Raw genomic sequence first — 23,486 nt, 5'->3', positions numbered from 1 at the left:
AATGAATTTCCTGCCCAGCCTCTTCCCGGGTGTTCATGCTACTTCCAAAAATGCTCTGGATGGCCCTTCCCACAGAGGACAGTCTAACCCGCTGACACTGTGTAACTTTTTAGAATGAAATTCAGCAACTCAGCTGAGATTTGCCAGGCTGAAACTGTAGAGCTAGGTCCCCTGAAAGCCAGGCCTTTATTCCATACTTGTGACCACTGCAATCTGGCCAGGTCCATGTTGCCTTCTCTGCCCCCTACTAATACAATATTTCATATACATTAATCCTTGGTGACTTGAAACAAACAACTCAACTTGCTGGAAACGGCCGGGACTTTCAGCGATTATGAGATGAGAGACCAAGATGGGCCAACGAAATGGTGTTGCTGTGAAATGACAGTTCCATCCTTCCTGCCAATCAACGGGACGCAGGAAGGCTGGGGGAGAAGAGCAACTTCCAAGTTTTTGGCGTGGCCCATATGCTGATATGGTGATGACTGGGTCTGGGAGAAGTTCAGGTCAAACATTTTGAATTCGTGGTGCCCAAGGGACAGTTACCAGAGGACATGAAGGAGCACAGGCTCCACATCTGGAGCTGGATGGAGCTCAGGGGGCTATGGCTTGGAGACAGAGTTAAGTGCTGGCAGCATCAGTCCAGTGCATAAAGCACTAGAGCGAATGTGTTGGCTTTGGGGGGAGGAGTGCATAAGAGCTGTAAGCAGGGGGCTGCTGACAGCTAGTCAGTGCCATCTCTTCTCAGGCCCTCATACTGTAGTATGTTCCACAATTTAACCTTTGGGGAATAAAAATTAGGGGAGTCGTGGGGACTCTAACCTTGTCCCTGCTCTGCCTTGTAAATACAAACATAAGCAGCAAAGACTATCTAGAAAAACAAGACATGTTTATTAAGTGTTTACTATGCACCTGGCCCTATGCTAAACATAAAACATGAATATTCTCCTGGAATCATCAAAACAATCCTGGCACGAGTGTCTTATGACTACCATTTCACAGATGGGACACTGAGGCTGGGAGTGAACATGTGGGGGAGCTCAGGGCTGTCATGTCACAGCCTACCACAGTTAGGCAGTCTCTGGGCCAGATGGAGAGCACTGAAGTAGAACAATGATAATATAATAAGAGCTGCTACTTAGTGAGAGATGGCTCTGGACAAGGTATACAATCTCAGCAAATCCTTACAACCCTCTGAGGCTGATACTGTTATCCCATTTTACAAAGATGGAAACTGAAGCTGCAGGAGAGGAAGTCAACCAGACCAGTTCTGGGTCCGGCCCATTGGAAGACCAAGACTATAGCCAGGGCCCCACCCTCAGGGGGTCTCTCAGAAACTGGAAAAATGCTGAATAAAAGGTTCCATTTATTGAACGCTGATTACGTGCCAGCTGCTCTTTAAGCACTTCACAAATGGTAATCTCATTGCATCCTTAAAACGATTCTACAAGGTGGCTGCTATTAAAATCCCCATTTTATAGACAGGAAAACCAAGGCACGGTGTGGTAAGTCTGTCCACGCAAGGTCACACAGCTGGTAAACAGTAAAGCCTAAATTTGAACCTGGCTCTGACTCCCAAACCAAAGCACTTAACAAATAATTTCAGTTAACAGCAGTCACCCTGCATTGAATGCTAACTATGGACTCACCCTCAATTTACAACATGCGGTCAATAATACCTTCACCCCATTTCTCGGAACTAACAATCACGCAAACACGTAATTAAGTGCCTTATATGTGCCAAATGCTTTATTCACCAGATCTCAACATGCCAAAAGACTTTCCAGCAAAAGACAGACACTCTTCTTCCCCGGTTTGACGGAAAGGGGAAACTGAGGTTCGGCGCGGTTTTCCCAGATCGCAGCTCCCCAGGGTCAGAGCCAGAACGCGAACCTACCGCTACCCGACTCCCAATCCATGCTCTTCCGCAACAGCGCGGGATAGCTCGTCGGGAAAGTTGAACCATGCGGGCACGAGTCCGGCCAGGTCCGGAGGACGAGAGTCCCGCCACCGCCGCCCCCAACAACCGGTGCCCACACCCGGCCGTCAGCCCAGTCGCCCGCCGGTGCTGACCCTCGGGGTCCAAGTGGACACCGATTCCGCCCCCACCCCCGCGCGAGACCGCCCCTGCACCCGAGCCACATACCTGGGCGTCCAGGCTGCCCGCCCCGCGGGCCCCACGACCGAGGCGTCCAGAACCGCGCGGCTCGCTAAAGACGCCGCCAGCTCCGGTGGCCCGAGTGACTTCCAGGCTGCCCACTTCCAAGCCGCTTCGCGCGAGGCCTCCTGGGAACTGTAGTTTCGCCCCAGGCGGCGGCAAGCTGAGAAAAGCCTGACGCGCAAGTGCTGCCGGGAGCTGGAGGCGCGGCGCCGCGCCGCCTCCCGGGAAAGGTAGTCCACCTGTCGCCGCCGAGCCTCTCGAGTCTCTAGAGTACTTCCGCAGCCCCGAGGGGCGTGAGGGATGGAGGCGTGTCTTCTGCAGACTCCAACCCGCTGGCCGTGCTACTCGCTTTTCGAGAGCGGTTTTTCCCTTTTTCCCAGCCCTGTCCGCCTTCTCCCTTCCTTCGCTGGACCCTCTTCCTCCCTCCCCGCAAGGCGCGAGGTACTTACCCCGAGGGCGTGAGCCTCGGGAGAGGCGGGGGCAGAAGAGCAATGCGCTAGACCCCCAACCGAGGGGAGCGGTAGAGAAGGGCGTCTGAGCGCGCTCGCGCACGCGCGCTCGCCGACCAACTCCGGCCTAAATTGCCGCGGGCCCCCGCGGGGAGGACTTTTTTTTCTTTTCGAACGCGCGCGCGCGCGCGCGTGCGGGGTCTCGCGCTGGTTTTTTTAATGCCTGGCGCGCGCCAGTGCGCACGCGCGCTCACTCCCCTCGCCTCGGTCAGTCGGCCGGACACGGGGTTGGAGAGCTAACCGTTGTGTTGGCCGAGGCCTCCCGCAGCATCCCCAAGGTCTCTCCTCAGGCGCTCCTAGTCTAGGTCTGGTCCTTCACATAGGAGCTTCTGAGTGCCGCCACACGCGCCTCACGGGTCCCCTGTTGAGAGAGTCCAGTCTTCGCAGGTAACAGGCGCGGCCTCAGACTTGAAAAGGCGGACACGCCCTCCTGCCCTCCCACGCGGAGGGCCAGGACGCCCGAACGTGTTGGGATTCGGGTTTGATCGCCTCTCCCCGGACTAGGTGGCTCCAGATCTCTGCCTTTGACGGGAGTCTCAAGACCACCACCCAGGAGATGCCCTGGAGGCCCTGTTATCTATCATTCGTTCGTTTAAAAGTACTTTCCGAGCCTAACCAATGTTAGTTGAGTACCTATGGCCTGAGAAATTTTGTTCAAATTTTGTCTATCTGCTGCTGTAATCAAGGATCTGACCCTTTTTTCAAAAAAGGGATGTTGCCATTCCTACTCCGTTAGGGACTGGCTAGAGTCAGCACAAGGTTCTCTGGTTAAGAAAACCCAGTCAATAACCTTCCCACCTCATCCTGCCTTACAAGGAGATGCTCAGTAAAACTGACCGAGGAAGTACATATTTCTTCTTCCTGAGAGAGGGCAGAGGGTCATTCATTTGCTCACTCATTCAACAAAAGTGTATTAAGTATCTAGCTTGGGTGTTTATTGAGAACAGGGGAGAAATCAAGACAGAATGCTTTCCTACCCTTAAGGAGCTGAGTGCAGACCACCACAGGTCTGTGACAATCTAAAACAGTATTAACAGAAGTATAATGCAAGCCAATTATGCAGTTTCAAATTTTACATTAAAAAAAGGTGAAATTAATTTTATTTAAGCCAGTATATCTAAAATAAGGTGTTTATTGAAAAAAGATTCAATTTTAAAATTTAAGCTAATTAAATAAAACGCTGAGGCGTTAGCAAAGATATTCATTTGCAGCATGGGTTGTAGCAAAAGGTTGGAAACGGAGTTCCTGTCATGGCGCAGTGGTTAACGAATCTGACTAGGAACCATGAGGTTGCGGGTTCGATCCCTGGCCTTGCTTAGTGGGTTAAAGATCCGGCATTGCCGTGACCTGTGGTGTAGGTTGCAGATGTGGCTCAGATCCCACGTTGCTGTGGCTCTGGCGTAGGCCAGCAGCTACAGCTCCGATTCGACCCCTAGCCTGGGAACCTCCATATGCCGCGGGAGTGGCCCAAGAAATGGCCAAAAAAAAAAAAAAAGGTTGGAAACTGCCCAATGTCCATTAATAGAAATTTAGATAAATAAATGATAGTTCAGCCACACAGTGGAATACCATGCAGCTGACAACTGCTGAAAAATGAGACAGAGCTGTATGTTTTAATGAGTTTATTATTAAGATTATTGAGAAAAAGGTGCAAACAGTATATATAGCATACTACCATTTGCAGAAGAAAAATATTTTTACATACATGCTTGTGTGTGTATAGAACACCTGTAGAAAGACATAATCAGGGTTACCTTTCTGAAGGGGAAATAGGACGGGTGACTTTTTTCTTTTCTTTTTTTTTTTTTGGTCTTTTTGCCATTTTCTTGGGCTGCTCCCGAGGCATATGGAGGTTCCCAGGCTAAGGGTCGAATCGGAGCTGTAGCCACTGGCCTGCGCCGCAGCCACAGCAACGTGGGATCCGAGCGGTGTCTGCAACCTACACCACAGCTCATGGCCACGCCAGATCCTTAACCCACTTAGCAAGGCCAGGGATCGAACCTGCAACCTCATGGTTCCTAGTCTGATTTGTTAACCACTGATCCACGACGGGAACTCCCAGGTGACTTTCTTTTCAGTAGATGCTCCTTAGTATATTTTGAATACTTTTGCCATGTAATACTTTTACATTTTAAAAAGTTGATAAATGGAGGATGGCAGCTAAGTCACAGAATCATTGTATAAAAATTAAATGAAACAATATATGTAAAATTCCTAGGCTACCACTTTACACCCTTAATCAGTTCTGGATGCTATCACTACTCCCATGCTGGATAACTCTTCACCCAGTAGAAACTAGCCCACCCTGGTAGTGTATGTTTGTCAGCCTAAAAAAATTGTTTCTTTCCATAAAGAAAATTAAGGGCATTCCAGTTCCAGCCCTAGCTGTGAAGTCACCTGTAAGGCCAGAGTAGCATCCCCAGGCCCCGGGGACAGACTTGGACTCCTTATCAGTAATGTCATTTGAAAAAAAATAGAGGAATCCAAGATTGCCCTCTGGCTTTCCTGTCCCTCTGACTATACAATGAACTAATTGGGCCCTTCTGATGTCAGCTGAGCTTTCTACATCACTGTCCCCAAATGTGAGAGCCACCTGCAAGACGAAAGAATATAACCCATCACCCAGAATTTCTCATTGTAATCAATTTTATGACCGTTTTTTGATGTCTGCCTTCTCTGCTAAACTGTAAGTTCTATGGGCAAGCATTGTATACCCTTACACTTTTATAATGTGGTATGTGGAGTCAGTAAGTCACCCAAGAGGAGCCCAGGGGCCCAATAGTGTCATGGAGTGCAGTGCCCCCTAGAGCCAATTCTCTGTATTACAAAGGCAAGGCTCATGGGATGCTGGCCTTCCTACCACCACCACCCACGAACACCTTGGAATGGACTACAACAGCACAAAAAAAAAAAAAAAAAAAAAAAAAAAAAAAAAGATGTGCCAGCAATGCCTAAGCACAGACCTGGTTTGTCTCTATAGTTAACAGGATATACCATATCTCAGCCCTAAATACTGACTCCCCTGAATTGGCTGCAGAACTTGAATTCTCCATTTAGATCATCTTTGGATTATCAAGATATTAAAAAGTCAAGACCATTGGGATAAAGGCATCTGGAGCCTACTCTGGACTTGCTTTTAAGAACAGGTAATGAGATTAGGGAATCAAATGGGGGGAGGGGATTTTAGAAGTTTCCTCTAAGGAAACTGGTGTATGGAATGGAAGAGGGTGGCAAACACAACAACAACAACAAACACACAAAAAAACAGAGGTTTGGGGCTTGAAGGGCTTCTTTCTCACTAACTTCCAAGGCACATGCCCCCAAAGGGTCCCAGCTGCCTGCTTTTTATAGGCTAGTTAAGAGAAGTTATACCTAGAGGAGATATTAGAAATAATGCAAACTGATGGCAATGACTGCAAATTTGTTGACTACAAATGACTTTTCTCTCAGCAGCTCTGGAGCCTCAAGAAGGATCTGGTGGGGTAAATCTTAGCTCTGGGGCCCTGGCCCACAGGGCCATCCACCGATTCATTTCAGCAGATCACAGTGGCTCCTGAAAGGTGGTCCAAAGAGTACTAAGTGCAAGGTTACAGGGGAATAGAATGAAAAATGGTATGGCAGGAGAGCAGCATTTAGCCTTGGGGAGAGTAGAAAGAGACATAGGGAAGGAGTTCCCATCGTGGCTCAGTGGTTAACAAATCAGACTAGGAACCATGAGGTTGCGGGTTCGGTCCCTGCCCTTGCTCAGTGGGTTAAGGATCTGGCGTTGCCCTGAGCTGTGGTGTAGGTCACAGATTTGGCTCGGATCCCGCATTGCTGTGGCTGTGGTGTAGGCTGGCGGCTACAGCTCCAATTGGACCCCTAGCCTGGGAACCTCCATATGCCACAGGTGTGGCCCTAAAAACACAAAAAGACCAAAAAAAAGGAAAGAAAAGAAAGAGACATAGGGGACACTGATGTCTGAAAACAGTCCCCAGTTCTGATGAGTGGTTTGTGGGGCAGAGAGCTCCCTTAGCATCAGCTAAGAGAACATTTTCTCCTTCTGAAATGATAGAAGAATCCCAAACTGTGAGTTTTTCTTTGTATGGCTGCACCCTCGGCATATGGAAGTTCCCAGGTTAGGGGCTGAATCAGAGCTACAGCTGCCGGCCTACACTACAGCCACAGCAATGAGGGATCTGAGCCACCACATCTGCGGTCTATGATGCTGTGAGCTGCATGATGCAGCTCACAGCAATGCATTATTATTATTATTATTATTATTATGTCTTTTGAGGGCTGCCCCCGTGGCATATGTAGGTTCCCAGGCTAGGGGTCTAATCAGAGCTGTAGCCACTGGCCTATGTCACAGCCACAGCAATGCCAGATCCGAGCCGCATCTGCAACCTATACCACAGCTCACGGCAACGAGGGATCCTTAACCCACTGAGCGAGGCCAGGGATCGAACCTGCAACCTCATGCTTGGATTCGTTTCTGATGTGCCACCACAGGAACTCCACAGCAACGCATTCTTGACCCACTGGACAAGGCCAGGAACCAGACATTCATCCTCAGAGAGACAGCATCAGGCTCTTAACCTGCTGAGCTACAACAGGAACTCCCTGGAGCTTAGTCCTGAATCTGTTCTGTGTAGCTCTAAACACATCCCTTTTCCTCTCCGAGTTCATATTCCTCATATGTACAGTAATGTTATCTGCCTCTCAGTATTCTTTCAAGAACTAATGAAGTGATTGATGTAAAAGCATTTTTTTTTTTTCGTGGGCCCTCCACATGAGATGATGTTTTGCCTGCTGCTTCCCCCTACCCCCAAATCCAGCCATTGAAGCTCTGTGGCAACATAGGGCGTGGTCTTAGTCATGCCAGAGGGTGGGTTCTGCTGACCTTGCCTCAGGAGACCCAGGCCAAATGACCTGGAACTCCAGTAGCTCTCCAAACCAGTGGGTCTCAGACTTTAAGATCAGGGGCAAAGACTAGCTGGAGAGCTTATTAAAACTCAGATTTTGAGCCCTACCCTCGGAGTTTCTAATTTAGTAGGTGTAGGGTGGGGCCTGATAATTTGCATTTATAACAAGTTCCCAGGTGATGCTGATGCTGCTGTCCTGAGGATCACACTTAGGGACCATTCTTTAAACTGAAAAGTTCATCAATTTCCTTCATCTAGCAGACACAAGGACGGCTTCCATTGCCCTCTGCTGGCCAGACTATAAATTTAGCTGTAATGCTTCCAGAGCAACTGTAAAGTACAAAGTAAGTGTTGGAAGGAAATAAATACTTCTCTGAGAACCAAACCAGCCTAAAAACAGCAATCATAACTGTTTGCTGCCTCATAGTATACTTTAAAAGGTATTCACAGGAATTACCTTATGTGATCCTTGCAACAATCCTGTGAAGTAGGCCAGACTGGCATTTTCATTTTACGAGTGAGGAAAACAAGCCCATCAGATCAGTAATGACAGACTCCCTGACAGAGGGGACTTGTTAAAAGTAGGATTATTCACCATCCAACAGGAAAAGTAGAGGTTTGATCTCATGATGGCCAAAGAGAAGGGTATGGGGAGGAAGACGATGCATGGCAGACCTATCCCATGCAAGAGAGCTACTTGATTCCACATGCCTGGGAAAAGCCTGCAAGACTGAGTGGCTGGGCTACATGGGGCTGACTGAGTCCTGGGCACCCGATAAAGGCGATTTCCTGTTTCAGTAGTCAGACTTGAAGGTCCACAGACTCACCTAGGGAGCCCGTTACAAGTGAAGGACTCAGGGTCCTACCTCCACAGTTCTACTTCAGTACCTAAGGATCTGCATTTCAAGATGTACCTCTCCCCTAGGAATCCTGGTGCAGGAGATCCAAGGACCACACTTTGGTAACTACTAGTCCTTGTAAAAAGCTCTCTTGACGCACTACCACCAGCAAAGAACTATTATTTGCCTATGACAGTATTCCTTTCCAGCCTCTCTTCAGGTTTCTCTGTTCCCCTTACACATACTATCCTACAGGATTATAATAGCTGATGCCTAAATTTAACCCCCAACTTTATCTACCCTCCCCAAGCCTGAGTTTTCTCATCTATAAAATAGAGTAATCCCTACCTCACTGGACTATAGTGAAGATTAAATGAGAAACTATGTCTTATGCATAGTTCCTGACAGACAAAAAGGATCCAATAAACATGAGTTCGTGGCTCTTACCTTCTGATTTCTAGCTCCTCAAAAACTAGCAGTGGGAGTTCCTGTCATGGCGCAGTGGTTAATGAATCCAACTAGGAACCATGAGGTTGCGGGTTCAATCCCTGCCCTTGCTCAGTGGGTTAACGATCTGGCATTGCCGTGAGCTGTGGTGTGGGTCACAGACGCGGCTCGGATCCCACGTTGCTGTGGCTCTGGTGTAGGCTGGCAGCTCAGCTCCGATTCGACCCCTAGCCTGGGAACCTCCATATGCCGCGGGAGCGGCCCAAGAAATGACAAAAAAAGACAAAAAAAAAAAAAAAAAAAAACTAGCAGTGGCTAAGCTGGCCTCTTTTGGATTCCCACAGGTTTTTAAGCAGCAGTCCTGAGGTGGACCAGGGGATAATCAAGGCGATGTCTTCCCCCAGACTTATTCCCCTGTGGAAGGATCTTAAATACCTTATAAATGACATGATACATAAGCGCCAGGTAATGTACATGTAGGATATAAACATGTGATTGGCTCCTATCCATCTTGATTGTTATGAGCCCTTCAGAGGCGCACAACTCTTGCAAGAAATTAGGAATCGAGCAGGGTGGACTGTGAAGACAATTGTCCCCTTAGTAGAAAGTGGGCCATCAACTTCCAAATGAGTCTAGAGACCTCTTGCAAGGATATTTTGTTAGTGAGAGGTGAACACTTTGGCATATTGTCAGAAAAAGTAACCCCCTTGGAAGAAAGATTTTTCTAAAAGAGAAGAGAGAAGGCACCAGAGAGAACATCTGCCGGCCTCAGTTTTGCTGTGACTGGCTCTGCGTGATAGGATCCCAGTTAGGTGCATGTTTCATAGCACATGCTCTGTCACAGTGGGATAATATATAGTGTATATATATCCTTTCCTCGGTCAAATTTAAAAGCCAGGTAGGGTGTCCTAAAAGTCTTACTCAGTGCAGTTTTAGGCTCTAATAACTTAAAGCTGCATTGACTTTTGGGACATTCTGTTACTTTACATGTAGTCATATGGCAGTGCACTTGCCTTGGTAATCTGTTAAAATGGGTCTTTTATGGTATGTGTACCTTTTATTTTATTTATTTACTTATGGCCGCACCCAAGGCATATGGAAGTTCCCAGGCTAGGGGTCGAACTGGAGCTGCAGCTGCCGGCCTACACCACAGCCACAGCAACGCAGAATCTGAGCCACATTTGCAGCCTGCGCCACAGCTTGTGGCAATGCCGGATCTAACGCACTGAGCGAAGCCAGGGATCGAACCCACATCCTCACAGATACCGGTCGGATTCCTTCCTGCTGAGCCACAACGGGAACTCTGGTATATGTACCTTTCAGACAGAAGAGAGAAGGTTAGAGGACAGGTACGGTAACTTCATGTTGGAAGAACATCAGTTTTCCCCTGTGCTCACACTATAAAATTTGCATGCATAGGCCAGCTATAGCTATTTGGTTCTCTCTTGTGTTGTGGGTTTTGTTACATGCTTGTGAAATGCAAATGTGCCACAGGTGATAAATTGTGTATGTGCGGATGTCACAAGAGTGGCCCTTGGGGCTGAGGCATGACTTTGGGAACGGCTTCAGTTGTGACTTGTGTGAGGATATATTTAGTGCTTATATATTCGTGTTTTCTTAGTTTATGCCATGCCTCTCCCCAGCAAACAGATGACCCAAAGACTGATGTAGTTGTGTTGAGTGACCGGTCCCAGATCCTGTTCAAAGAGTCTCGCCATCCTCAAAATATGCCACTTATATGCTATTATGTCAGTGATGCCAACTTCTTTGCTTCTCTCTCTTGGGTGACAACAAGCACAAAAGAAATACAGGTGAAATTACTCAGACTTTCTTCTCCCCCCCGCCTTTTTTTTAAAGGGCCGTACATGTGGCATATGGAGGTTCTCAGCCTAGGGTCGGATAGGAGCAGTAGCTGCCAGCCTACACCACAGCCACAGCCACGTGAGATCCAAGCCACGTCTGCGACCTATACCACAGCTCATGGCAACACCAGACCCTTAGCCCACTGAGTAAGGCCAGGGATCGAACCTGCGTCCTCATGGATCCTAGTCGGATTTGTTAACCACTGAGCCACAATGCGAACTCCTTTCTTCTCCTTATTCCATTCTATAGGGGCCATGTTCATTTAAGTTATGACTCTGGACTGACCCAGGAAGATATACCTCATGAATGAAAGTGACCTGGACCCAGGACTCCCCCCTCATCCTTTCTCTAATTACAGTCTCCATGTTGAATTGATTTTATGGTTCTTCTAAAGTGGGCCACGGTTAGGGAAAGAGTCCTAGCTTCCTGCTTCTACAATATTCCAGCTCCCAAAACCAGGGGATAAAATCACTCTAGAGTCTTCCAATTTTTCCTTAGCACACCAAACCAGGGAAAATAGCTGAATATTCTGCCATTTCTTCTGCTACCAACTTTTCCTAGGCAATTTCCATCTTATTGTCTTCCAGGCTGTAATATGGATGAAGAGCAAAACTGAGGACATGGTGGAGAAGAGAACATTCTCCATGACCGAACGACTGCCGCCCATCCAGTCCATGGTCCACACGGGTTCCTTTCACATCCTCGTGGTCTACTGTGGTGACCTGCTCCTGCGGCTCTTTGGGGACCACTTTCGGTCATTCAAACCCCTGGGTGCAGTGCCCTGCCGCTTTAACATCAACTGCCTCTGCTATGACCCAGAAATGAAGGTGCTTCTGTCGGGTATCCTGGGGGCGGTGGTCACCTGGACCATTGAGCGGAGTGGCAGGGGCCTCCAGATAGCCCACATGGTGTCCTTGCCTGGCGATGAGCTTGTCCAGGATATCGTGTTGAACGGCCCCGATGGCTCCCTTCTAGCCCTGTGTGAGACTGTGGTGAGGGTCCTTGAGCGCCAAGGCCACGGCCAGCTGGGAGAGGTGAAGAGGTTCACTTCCATCACCGGCGGCTCCTCCATCACCTGCTGCTTCACCTGTTTTGATCAGGGCTTTCTCTATGCTGGAAACATGACTGGGGAAATCCAAGCATGGAGCCTCAGTCGGGGCCACTCTCTCCACAGCTTCAAGGCCCATTTCTCAACAGTGATATGTATCCGCAGCCGTCCAGAAGCCCACACCCTGCTAACAGCTGGCAAGGAAGGCTTCATCAAGGAGTGGAACCTGACTTCGGGGAACCTGCTGCGGTGGCTAGAACTTGGCGAGGACCTGTACCGACTCCAGTTTATTGACAGAGCTACTTTCTTCTGCCAGACCACCTATTCCTTCTCCTTGCGCAGTCTGCCCTGCTTCTACAACCTCTTCCATGTCTGTGGTTCTGCTCCCCAGCAGCTGCGACGGGTCCACTGTGGCAATAGCTGGTTCCGGATCCTGTGTGTTACTGAGGATGGCCTGTTGCGGTTTGTGTCCCCACTAACCGGGAATCTTCTGGTCATCACCTGGCCCTTCTCAATCCTGGACCAGGCTGTGGATTGGGCCTATGACCCAGAAAAAGAGGAGCTCTTTGTAGCAACAGGCAGCTCCAATGTGCTGGTATTTGACACAACCCGCTGCCCTTGCCCAGCCAAGTATCTCTTATGCACCTCACCAAATTCTCAGGACATGGTACAATGCCTGGCTTATGGGCATTTCCACCTGGGGCGGGGTCTAGAAGGACTCATGTTCTCTGGACACCAGAGTGGTATGATCAGAGTGCTTTCCCAGCACAGCTGTGCCCGAATAGAGAAATTCGTGCACTTTGGGGCTGTATTAGCACTCTCTACACTGCCCGGAGGGCTTTCTGGTGGCCGAGAAAACTCTTTGCTCTGTTCCTATGGAATGGATGACTATGTACACCTATCAGAAGCTGTGCTTGAGGGGATCAGAGTGCATTTGCGGCCCCTCGCCAGCATTATCAGCAGCTGTCACCTAACACACCTGATACTCTTGCCCAAGTCTGTGGGTGCCATCACAGAGACTAACTGCCTGCGCCTCTGGAAGTTCCGTGATTTTATGTCCTCTGGGTCACGGAAAGGCTCGATGTGCATAGAGACACTGCCCCTGCACCAGTGTGCCATCACATCTTTTGATGTCTGCCTATCCTTGAGTCTTTTTGTTACAGGTGGCAGTGATGGCTCCATCCGAATCTGGAACTTCCATGGTAGACTTGTAGCCATGGTGGACTCATCATTGCACTTTGGCCCACTCTGCTTTGCAAATGACCGGGGTGACCTGCTTGTCACTTTCAACCAGAGTCTTTATCTGGTGTCCTGCTTAAAACTGCTTCCCTCAACCCTGCTGGCTCGCCTTTCCTTTATGGGTATGACAGATGAAGTGCTAGAAGCTCCTAAGCCATTCATACCAAGCTTCTTCTTCTCTTTTGAGACCATGTTTGTGCCCAGGTATATCTACCTTGGGCAAGGGCAACAGCAATTAGGGGGTCTGGAGAAACTTGTCAATAATCGGGCCATAGCCTTTGACCATAACGTGCCACACGTCATAGAAGAAGATGAGCAGGGGAGCCCTGTGTTACTGTCTTCCTTCAGACGCGACTCTGTGCATAAGGAAACTGATTTGATGCAGACGAAAAAAACTCTTCATTCCCATTATGTGCTTCCTCCCCAGCTCCACCTGACTACCTGGGATGGACTAAACCCCTACCAGATGCTGCGATGCTACTTTGGTCATGGGCGGAAATGGCTCTTGGCTCCTGATTGCTACATCCCCAACTCAGTGATTCGTGCCCGTCTTTGGCCAGAGGGCAGCCCAATATACCTACAGTGCAACCTGCACGCACCCATGCGGGAATTGGAATGGGACAAGTCTCAACAATTCTTCTTCTGGCACAGTAGGGCAAGTGCTATAAGTGATGCAGGAGAATATTCACATGAAAAGGAAGATGAAGACTTCCTAGAAACAAGAATGTCCAAGGATATCACCTACAGTGTCCTTACAGATTCAGCGAACCGCAGTTGGCTGGGAAGAAAGATGAGCGAAATAGCTATCAATAGCCTGATAGAGACGATTCTCAACATTATGACCCATGCTTCTCCACTGAAGTACCAGTGCTGTATTGGTGCCCTAGGGCAAATCTTTGCCTCTTACCAGGTAACTCCACCCCTCCGCTCTGACACAGCCCATCGTCTGTTGGATGATACAACCAATTCCAATCCACTGATCCGAGAGCTAGCCTGGGAAGGACTGAAGCGTCTAGGAATGATTACTCATCTCTTTGCCATGCCTCTGGCCCAAGGACTAATGGACAAAGATGAAAGGGTGAGGAATAAGGCCCTGAGCCTCATGGCTGAAACTGGAATCCATTCTAAGACCTCACTCTTAAACTTGATCCAGGACCGAGATACCTTCCGGGAGATGCAGTGAGTTGTTTGTGCCTTCCTCAATTCTTTCCTAACTTCTGATATTCTTCCCCTTCCTCATTTTCCCCCTCCCTTCCCTCACTGTCTTTTCATTTCTGTTCCTTGTCTCTTCCTGTCTTTCTTCCTTGTTCATAGTCTTTTCCCATTTCTAGACTACGCTGATGATCCCCTAACTGCTCACTCCTTTCTCCATTTCTTCCATTCCTGTTTGTCCCCTTATCTCTTCAAATGCCCCGTTTCACCCTTTTCTTCTACCCCTAAAGCCCCAAAAAGGTTATTCCATTCTTTGCCCTCGTGGCTTCCTAGACTTTTTCTTTCTTCTTGGCCATCCTTTACCTCTACATCCACTGTCGCTGTTGGTCACTTCCCCAAGCCCCCTGACTGTTCTATAGAAGTTCTTTCCCCTCATTCTCCCTCTTGTCCCTGATTCAGCATGTTCCTTCCACTCCTTTGACTTTTACAGGCAGGAAATGGTTGGGGAGGAAGCCCTGGACCATATGCTGGGAATGCGGGCCACAGATCTCCAAATCCTTTATACTCAAGTGGAGCAGCGATTGAATGAAAACCTGACTTTAGCACTTGGAGATGTAAAGCCTACTTTTTCTTTAGATGTCTCAGAGGCTTCTGAACTTACCTCCCTTTCCAAGAAAACTGAGGAACCTGAAGAAGCGGAAGTTGCCACCAAGCCTAGCAAAGGCCAAAGACGGGGCCGGGCAGGAGGCAGAAAGCACGGTATGTATGGGGCAATCTGGTCCATGCCTCAGGGTGTCCAAGAGGCAGGGAATTTATGGCTAACGTGGGTTAAGAGGTATTAGGAACAGAGATAAGTGCAAAAATCTTTTCACAGGGAAGAAGCTTCCAAAGAAGACTCCAACCCAATTCAGAGAGACTCTAAGACCTATCTCTAGGACTTGATAGAAGTGGGATGGTGGGGGGGGGGAAGGCATTGGGAATAAAGCAAGGAGAATGCCTTTTTTATTTTACTTTTATTTTTATTATTTATTTGTCTCTTCTAGGGCCACGCCCGCGGAGGTTCCCAGGCTAGGGGTATAATCGAGCTGTAGCCTTGGCCTATGCCAGAGCCACAGCAACGCCAGATCTGAGCCGCATCTGCAACCTACACCACAGCTCACAGCAACGCCGGATCCTTAGCCCACTGAGCGAGGCCAGGGATCTAACCCTTAACCTCATGGTTCCTAGTCGGATTCCTTAACCACTGAGCCACACGGGATCTCCGAGAAGGCCTTTTTAAAAAAGGCCTCAGTCCCCTCTGTTGTTACTTCTGTTATGGCAGTTCCTCTTGGCGCATGCCAGGTATTGGAAAGGTCTTCATTTAAGACCTTCATTTAAGACCCATGCTTTCCTTAACCACATCTACTGATTTTCCCTGTAGCCCGAAAATTTTTGCGGAGCCTCAAGAAGATGAAGGAAACTGGCACAGAGCCAGGTCCCTTAGAGGGTGAAGGTGATCAGAGTGAAGCCTTACCACCTGAGGGGGAGGAGTCTAGGTCTTCAAGCTCTAGTACACTGAAAATTTCAAAAGATGAAGAACAAGAACTGCCAGAGAAAGAGGCCTCAAAGGATCATGTTGCACTGACCCTGAAGATGCTGAGGACGGTACATGACAAAAGAGGCATGAAAGCAACAAAGAGGCGCAAGAGGAAGACAGTAGAAGCTGAGGAATCTCCATCTGCTGCTAGGAGAGAATCAGTTGGGAAGCCGAAGCCAGCGAAAACCAAAGGGCGGGGTGCCTCTGGAGCCCCTGGCCGCAGGACTACTCCTGGAGATGGCTCATCATGGCGGGATGATCTGTGTCGTCTTATGACTCTGAGGATATCTGGTTCCCAGACACAAATGTCAGAAGCTCTAAATGCTGAGCTAGTGACCACAGCTCAGGAGGTGCTGGCTGATCGACAGCCCAGCTGGGAGCTCTTTCAGGAGATCTGCCCCCTGTTGAAGAAAGAAAGTGAGGTCCTGTTTGAGGATCTTGATTGGGATGTAGCCTGGCCAGAGGAGAAACCAGTTTTTATTCATGGAGGAGCAATTAGAGAGGACATGGTGATCAGAGACATGGAAGAGGAGACAAAAGAGGAGCAAGAGCAAAAGGAAGAAAGGGGCAGGCAGGACCTGCAGGAAACCCAAGTGATTCCCAAAAAAGCCAAGAGAAAGAAAGTTATTTTTTTAGAATCTGACCTAACCAAGGGAAAACAAATATCAAAGAAAGAAGAAAAGAAACCCTCTAAGAAGGCTTTTAAGCAGGAGAGGAAATCAGTCCAGAAGGAAACAAAAGTGGTTAAAAAAGAGAGGAAAATAACAAAAGGAGAGAGGGATGTGAGTCGGGAAGAGGGGGAAATGGCCAAATTAGAGGGGAAAGTAGTTGAGCCAGAAGGAAGTCCAGTTAAGGAAGAGCCAAAGCTGAATTGGCAGGAATGGAAGAAGTCCTGGGATCTGTGGAAACAGGCATATGGTGAGACAAGAATATCCTCGGATGAATGGAGAAAAGCTTGGGAAAATGGGCATTTTCAAGAAGAGGAGAAACTACAAAAGGATGAAGAAAAGCTGTTCCCTGGCAAAGAAAAGCCACATACGGACAAGATGAAGCGGACAAGGGATGAATGGGCACAGATCTGGAAAAGGATGTCAGCCAGGGCCAGGGAGCAATTTTTGGAGGATGAGGAGGAAGTGACTCCAGAGGAAGAATTGTCTCAGGAGTGGGAAGGAGAAGAGGAAGCAGAAGCAGAAGAAGAAGTAAAAGAAGAAGAAGAAGAGCTGATGACAGAAGAACAGAGAGAGATCCACGAAGAATATAAACAGGCACAGACTGAGAGGAAACGGGCCCAAGTTGAAATACTACGAGCCCAGGAAGAGAGGAAGCTGGCAGAAGAAGAAAAGAAGCTAGCACAAGAAGAGAGAAAACTGGCTCAGGAAGAGAGAAAACTTGCCAGAGATTATGGGAAAATGGCCCAGAAAGACAGGAAAACAGTCCAGGCAGAGAGGAATTTTGTCCAGAAGGAGGAAAAACTCGCCCAAAGAGAGGAGATGCTAAGCCAGGAAGCAGAGAAAAGGGCCCAGCAAAGGAAGAAACTGGCCATGAAATTGGAGAAACTGGCTCGAAAAGAAGAGAAAACAGCAATGAAAGGAGGGAAGCTAGCTGAGGTGAAAAATATATTGGTCCAGAAATTGGAAAAACTGGCCCAGAAGGAGCAAGATCTAGAATGTCAAGAAAAGGAACTAGCTCAGGAAGTAGAGGACCTGGCATGGGAAGAGGAGGAACTGGCTTTGAAAGAAGAGGAAGTGAATCAGGAAGAGGAGGAAATGGCTAAGGAAGAGGAGACACTGACTGAGAAGGAGAAGACACTGGCCTCACAAGAGGAGAAAATGGATATTGAAGAGAAAAAATTAGCCCAGGAAGAAGAGCTGCTGATCCAGGAAGAAAAGAAACTGGCCCAGGACAAGGAAACACTGCCTAGGGAAGAGGAAAGACTTGCTCAGAAAAGGGAGCAATTGACAAAGATTAACCAAAAACTGGCCCAGGAAAGGAAAAAATTGGCCCAAAACAAGGAAGAAATCACCAAAACCAAGGAACTACTAGCCTGGAGGCAGATGACTCTGGCTAGGGAAGCAAATCTAGCTGAGGAGAAGTTGAAACTGGCTCAGAGGAAAGAAAAATTAATCCAGCTCAAAGAAAGCCTCAGCAAGAACAGAAAGAAATTAGTCCAAGAAAAGGAGAAATTGGGCATGTACAAGAAGAGACTGGTTCAGATAGAGGAGAAGGTGATGGAGGAAAAGGCAAAACTTTTCCAGAAGAAGAACAAACTGGCTAATGAAGACGAAAAACTAACCCAATTAGAGAAAAGCCTGGCTGAGAAACAGCACAAACTAGCCCAGGATAAAATGGAATTAGCTATGGGGAAGAGGGCGCTATTCCAAGAACTGAAACAACTCAGAAGTGACTGGTCTATTACTAGAGAAGAAAAGGCACTGGGCATGGAAATGGAGAAACTGGCCTGCGAAAAGGTGAGACTGGCTGAGGGGCAGGAAACTCTCTTCAAGGAAAAGACTCAAGAAACTTCAAGACAGAAAAGACTAACTGAAGGTGAACTAGAACTAGTTAAGAGGAAACTGTCACTAGAGGAGAAGATAGTGGTCTATGAAGATAGGATATTGGCCACAGAGCAAACAGATATTGCCAAAGGAAACCTGGAGTTTACCAAAGGAGGGAGAGTGTATGCCCAGGAAGAAAGAAAGTTAGCCAGAGTGAAAAGGAAATTGGCTAAAGAAAGCAAGGACATTCCCAAGGAACCCTTAAAATTGAGCAGCAAAATATTAAAGATACTTCAAAACCTTATCAAAGAAGAAAGGAAACTAACCCAGGAAAAAATACAGATGACAAAGTTAAAGAGATTATTCTTTATTAAGGAAAGGGAACTGAACAAGATACAGAATGAACTCGATGCCAAAGAGTGGGATTTTTCTGAGGAACAACCAGAAATTACGACAGATGAAAAGAAACTGGCTAAGAGGCAGAGAAAACTGGCCAAGGAAATGAGAAGGATGATAAGGAAAGAGAAAAAAATGACTGAAAAAGAAAGCAGATTGGCCAGGCAACAGAGAGAAGTCATGCAGGAAGAAGAGGAGGAAGAAATAACAGAGGAAGAAGAGGCAAAACCATTCCTTAAACAAAGGCCAAGAAAGACAAAAGAGCTAAAGAGAGTTGATATGCAACAGGAAGAGTTTCCCGGTCAAGTACATGAAGTACAAAGCATGAAAAGTGAAGAGAGCTTTTCTGAAGAAATGGAGAGCCTGTTAGATGAAGTAGAGCAAGAGAGTCTGTCTGAGGAAGAGGAGGAGGAGGAAGAGGAAGAGGAGGAGGAGGAGGTGGAAGAGAAGGTGGAAGAGGAGGTAGAAGAGGAGGAAATGAAGGAGGAGGTGGAGGAGGAGGAAGAGAAGGAGAAGGAGAAGAAGAAAAAGAAGAAGAAAAAGAAGAAGAAGGTGGTGCAGGAGGAGGAGGTGGAAGAGGAAGTAGAAGTGGAGGAAATGAAGGAGGAGGTGGAGGAGGAGGAAGAGAAGAAGAAGAAGAAGAAAAAGAAGAAGAAGTTGGTGCAGGAGGAGGAGGAGGTGCTTGAGAGGGAGAAAAGCATGAGCGAGGAAGAAATGGAACGTTGGAGTGAGAAAGAGGAGGAAGAAGAGGAGAGAAGCATGTTGGAAGAAGTGGTAGATAAGGAAAAAAAGACCTTTAAAAAGGAAAAACTGTTTGAGTTACCAAAAGAAAGAAAAAAAGACCTAAGAGGAAGAGAAGCTGTCCCTTTTACCAGGAAAAAAATCCCTGAGGTCAAAGGCAGTGCTATAAAACTGGGATTTCTGGAAAGCCCTTCCAAGCAACTGTTCTCAGTAGTTCTGGGGAAGGAAGAAAAGACACCAGCACCAGTGTCAATTAAACAAACATCCTGGGAAGACCAGGCCACAGTACTCGACATATCCAGGGTATTCCCAAGGACAGGGTTTATGGATAAAGAAGAGCAACTGTTAAAGAAATATAAACCCATGTCTTTACAATTTTTGGATACAGTTTTGGAGTCCCAAGAGCCTGATTTAAAAACCCCGTATTTATCCCACATATTGAAGAAAACCATGGAAGCTCATAAACTCCAAGGCAAACCACTAGGGGCTAAGTGGCAGTCGCTGTTGCAGCGTCATCCATCTCTGAAGGGACAGACTGAGGTAAAATTACCTGTATCCAAAATTCTAGCTGAGGAAATATATGCAGACGTAAGCCTCTCTGATGTAGAGTGGATACACCATGTCCTAGAACAAATGGAAGCAGGAGAACAGATTTCCAGGGATAGTTTCCATAGATTGTGCCAGCTTCTCAAAGACCTCACCGAAAAGGAAAAGTTAGAGTGGATGCACCTGGCCAAACTTGAAACCATTGTGTACCGTCACAGGCAGATCCTGGAATCACGAAGCACACGTATCTCAAAACCCAGTAAGGAACCCATGGGTCCAAAATACCTTAAAGTGATCCCTCCTATAAAAGGAAAGGAAAAGGAAATCTGGCTAAAACCTTTGGCTGTGTCCACACCAAAGTCACCATTAGCTACCAAAATGATCCCAGACTCAAAGGCTATAAATTGGCAGCTTCTAGGAGAGCCTTACAGGAGTGCACGGGCAGAGAAGATATCCACTGCTCTCAAGGAGATGGAGACGCAACGCTACTATCCTGCCACAAAAGACATTTTCACGGGTGCCCTTGACTCTGTGGAAAAACAAACTCTAGCACTGATGTTTCAAAAGGACTTCCGGGCTTTTAAGGGTAAGGGCAGATTTCCCAAATTGCCCAAGTTGGAAAAGAAGGCACAGCCCATCTCTAAAAAAAAGGAAGAGGTGCCTCTATGGGAGACATTTGTGGCATTGTACCATGTCTTGCGGATGTTGCAGGAGCGATATGCGAAAGACAGTGCTGCTTGGATGGAACGGTTCTCCCGCCTCATGGACCTGTACCACCTTAAGTCCCCCCGAATCCAGAGGCTGCTACAGGAACTGCTCCTGAGAGAGGAACCCCAATCCCAAGAGGTCACTTACAAAGAGGCACTAAAGGCCATAGAGCTAGCTCCTGGGGAGCGGTTGTTCTACCACCTGTTCTGTGGTGGCTCTCACACCCCCAGAGGTCCTCTGGAGTTCCAGGAGGTGGTTCCCCTCCCAGGGCAGAACAATGTACGTACCATGCTCCCTATGGGCGTTGCCCAGTATGGGATCTTAGAACTTGCCTGGAAGAGTTTGCCCCAAGCTGATTTACACCTCACCAAAGAATCACCCTACGTCGTTGTGCCTACCCCCTAATTTAGGACTGGAGGGATAGGGCTTTTCATTCCCACCTGGAGAAAGGCCTTATCACCTGACTCTAGATCTTTATCCCTGGGGCCCATGCAGAGGTAGGGCCATGCCAAAGCCCTTTCTCTATCCAGCTCCAGAACCAGCTTTTACATGTGGAATAAAGAGGAGGTTCTCATTCACAACAAGTATTGTGATGTGTCCCTTTTCCTGAAAAAAAAAATTTCTAATGATTTTTATTTTTTCCATTATAGTTGTTTAACCTTTTCCTCAAATGTTGCTTCTCCAGAAGGGTAGCCATGGAGACCAGACACTTCCATACTCCTGAGAGTGGGAAAACTCCCCCAAAGCCAGTGGTGCTCACCCTCTGGAGGCCTTCAGGCACACAGCTCTGTCCTTGTCCTCTTCCTTCCTTGCCTCACACCATTCTCCCCTAAAGTCCATAGGGGAAAGCACCTGGCACAAAAATTAATGTATATTGGATGTTAATATAAGAGGCATTGATATAATGGAATGAAAATGGATTTTAGAACCAGAAGACCCAGCATTCTGTCCCTTGGTTGTGGGGGGTACAGAGTGGAAAGAGATTCTGTTTCCCTGACCATAGCTCTGCATGCTAATGACCTGAGTCCCAAATAACAGGTATGGTGGGTACCGAGGAGAGAATGGGAAAAAACTTCAACAAGTTCTAACCAGTAGCACCTAGTGACCTCATTACTGGATGGCATGAAGGGATGAGGCCATTGATGTTAAATCATAAAGAAAAGGAGGGAAGCCTAGGTCTTTTACTTACTTTGCCAACACCTGGACATGAGGTTTGGGGAGGATGATAGAATAAGAATTTGGAAGATTAGGTGTAAGCTCAAATAGATCCGCAACCATCTAGGGACTTAGGATCCTTTCCTCCTGCAATTAAGGAGACCAAAGTTAAAGTTAAAGCAGCAGTAAAGTGGAGGAAGTTGTCACTGCCAGAAATGGTGTTCCTTCCCTGCTCTCCTCTCCCACTCTGGAGAACTTCAAAACTGCTTCTTTCCAAGTAAGCTAATCCTTCCAACAGATTCAAGCAAGAGCCCGTCTATGTCATTTGCTACCCTACAACCATCCTTTTATTATTCTACTCCCTCCACCTGAGTTTGCTTTTGTGGCAAACCAAGGAATAGAGGGCAAGAGAACATTTTGAGAAGTTGGATTCACCTTGGAGGCCAATGAGAGCTCTGAGTGTGTAGTTGGGCTTTTCCATGTCAGACTACATATCAGGTCACATGGAGTCTATGAAAGCTGTGGGCTGATGACAGGGAGCCTCAAAAAGGATGAATGACCTAATAGCCAAGCAAGGCAGCAGAAGTAAGGATGGCCCAGCTGGCTCTGCAGGCTTGATTCATTTCTCCTTTTTGGCTTTTGTTTACTTATCTGTGTCCAAAAGAGGATAGTGCACATATTCCAAATATAAGGCATGAAAGGGGACATCACTACAGATCTAGCAGACACTAAAAGGATAAAGACTACTATGAATAATTATATGCCCAAACATTTGACAACACAGATGAAAAGGACAAATTCCTTGAAAGATCCAGAGAGGGAATAGTAATATATATCAAATTCATTTTGCAGGATATCAGTGGGTCCTCTGGTCAAAAATCGAACAACCAAACAAAACACAGTGAGAAAAAGATAGCCTTAACTGTTGTGGTCCTAGAGTCAGAAAGTCTATGGGTGGCTGTTCAGGGAGCCTCAAAATTGTGGTATTGACTATAACAACCTAGATATACTTTTGCTTTTGTCAGAATGGCGGAGATGAGGGCTTGTTCATATTTTCTCTTTATTATAAAAATTTTCAATCACAGAAGTAACAGAAGGTATTATAATGAACCCCCAGATCCCTATCACCTAGATATTATTGTAAAGATATTGTAAAAATTGCTTCATCTATTTTTTTCCTTTGTTGAAGTATTTTATTTTATTTTTGTCTTTTCTATGGCTGCACCCGAGGCATATGGAGGTTCCCAGGCTAGGGGTCTTATCAGAGTTGTAGCCACTGGCCTACACCACAGCCACAGCAACGTGGGATCCGAGCCGCATCTGCCACCTACACCTCAGCTCATAGCAATGCCGGATTCTTAACCCACTGAGCAAGGCCATAGTTCCTAGTTGGATTTGTTAACAACTGAGCCATGATGGGAACTCCTGTTGAAGTATTTTAAAATAAATTACATAATCTAACTGGAACTATTTTGATATTCCTCTCTAAAAAATAAAATTTTCTTACATAATAATTTTCACATCTAACAAAATTAATAATTCACTAGTATCACCCAAAACTCTACACAAATTTCCCTGGTTGTCTTCCAAAATGTCCTTTTATGTTTAGTTTGTTTGAATTCTGCTTCAAACAAAGTGTACACACTGGGCTTTATTGCTGTGCTTCCTAAGACTCTTTTAATCTTAACAATTTACATTTCCCTCTCT

The 23,486-nt window shown here is 47.1% G+C and overlaps 1 protein-coding gene across 2 annotated transcripts; it reads left to right on the top strand.

The window, feature by feature from the left end:
• On the top strand, positions 9,213 to 21,108 carry WDR87 (WD repeat domain 87). 2 transcript variants are annotated; one of them, XM_021094329.1, is made up of 6 exons: positions 9,213 to 9,325; positions 10,504 to 10,550; positions 11,307 to 14,189; positions 14,653 to 14,921; positions 15,583 to 19,091; positions 19,194 to 21,108. In XM_021094329.1, the coding sequence occupies exons 1-6, from the start codon at positions 9,251 to 9,253 to the stop codon at positions 21,027 to 21,029; spliced, it is 8,619 nt and encodes a 2,872-aa protein (XP_020949988.1). In that variant the 5' UTR covers positions 9,213 to 9,250; the 3' UTR covers positions 21,030 to 21,108. The 2 variants fall into 2 exon arrangements, with proteins under 2 accessions (XP_020949988.1, XP_020949987.1); XM_021094328.1 differs by having other exon boundaries at positions 10,504 to 10,671; positions 11,311 to 14,189.

The sequence above is a fragment of the Sus scrofa genome, chromosome 6 (assembly GCF_000003025.6).
Source record: "Sus scrofa isolate TJ Tabasco breed Duroc chromosome 6, Sscrofa11.1, whole genome shotgun sequence".
NCBI classification, from domain to species: domain Eukaryota; kingdom Metazoa; phylum Chordata; class Mammalia; order Artiodactyla; family Suidae; genus Sus; species Sus scrofa.
This window is presented reverse-complemented; position numbering and strand designations above follow the sequence as displayed.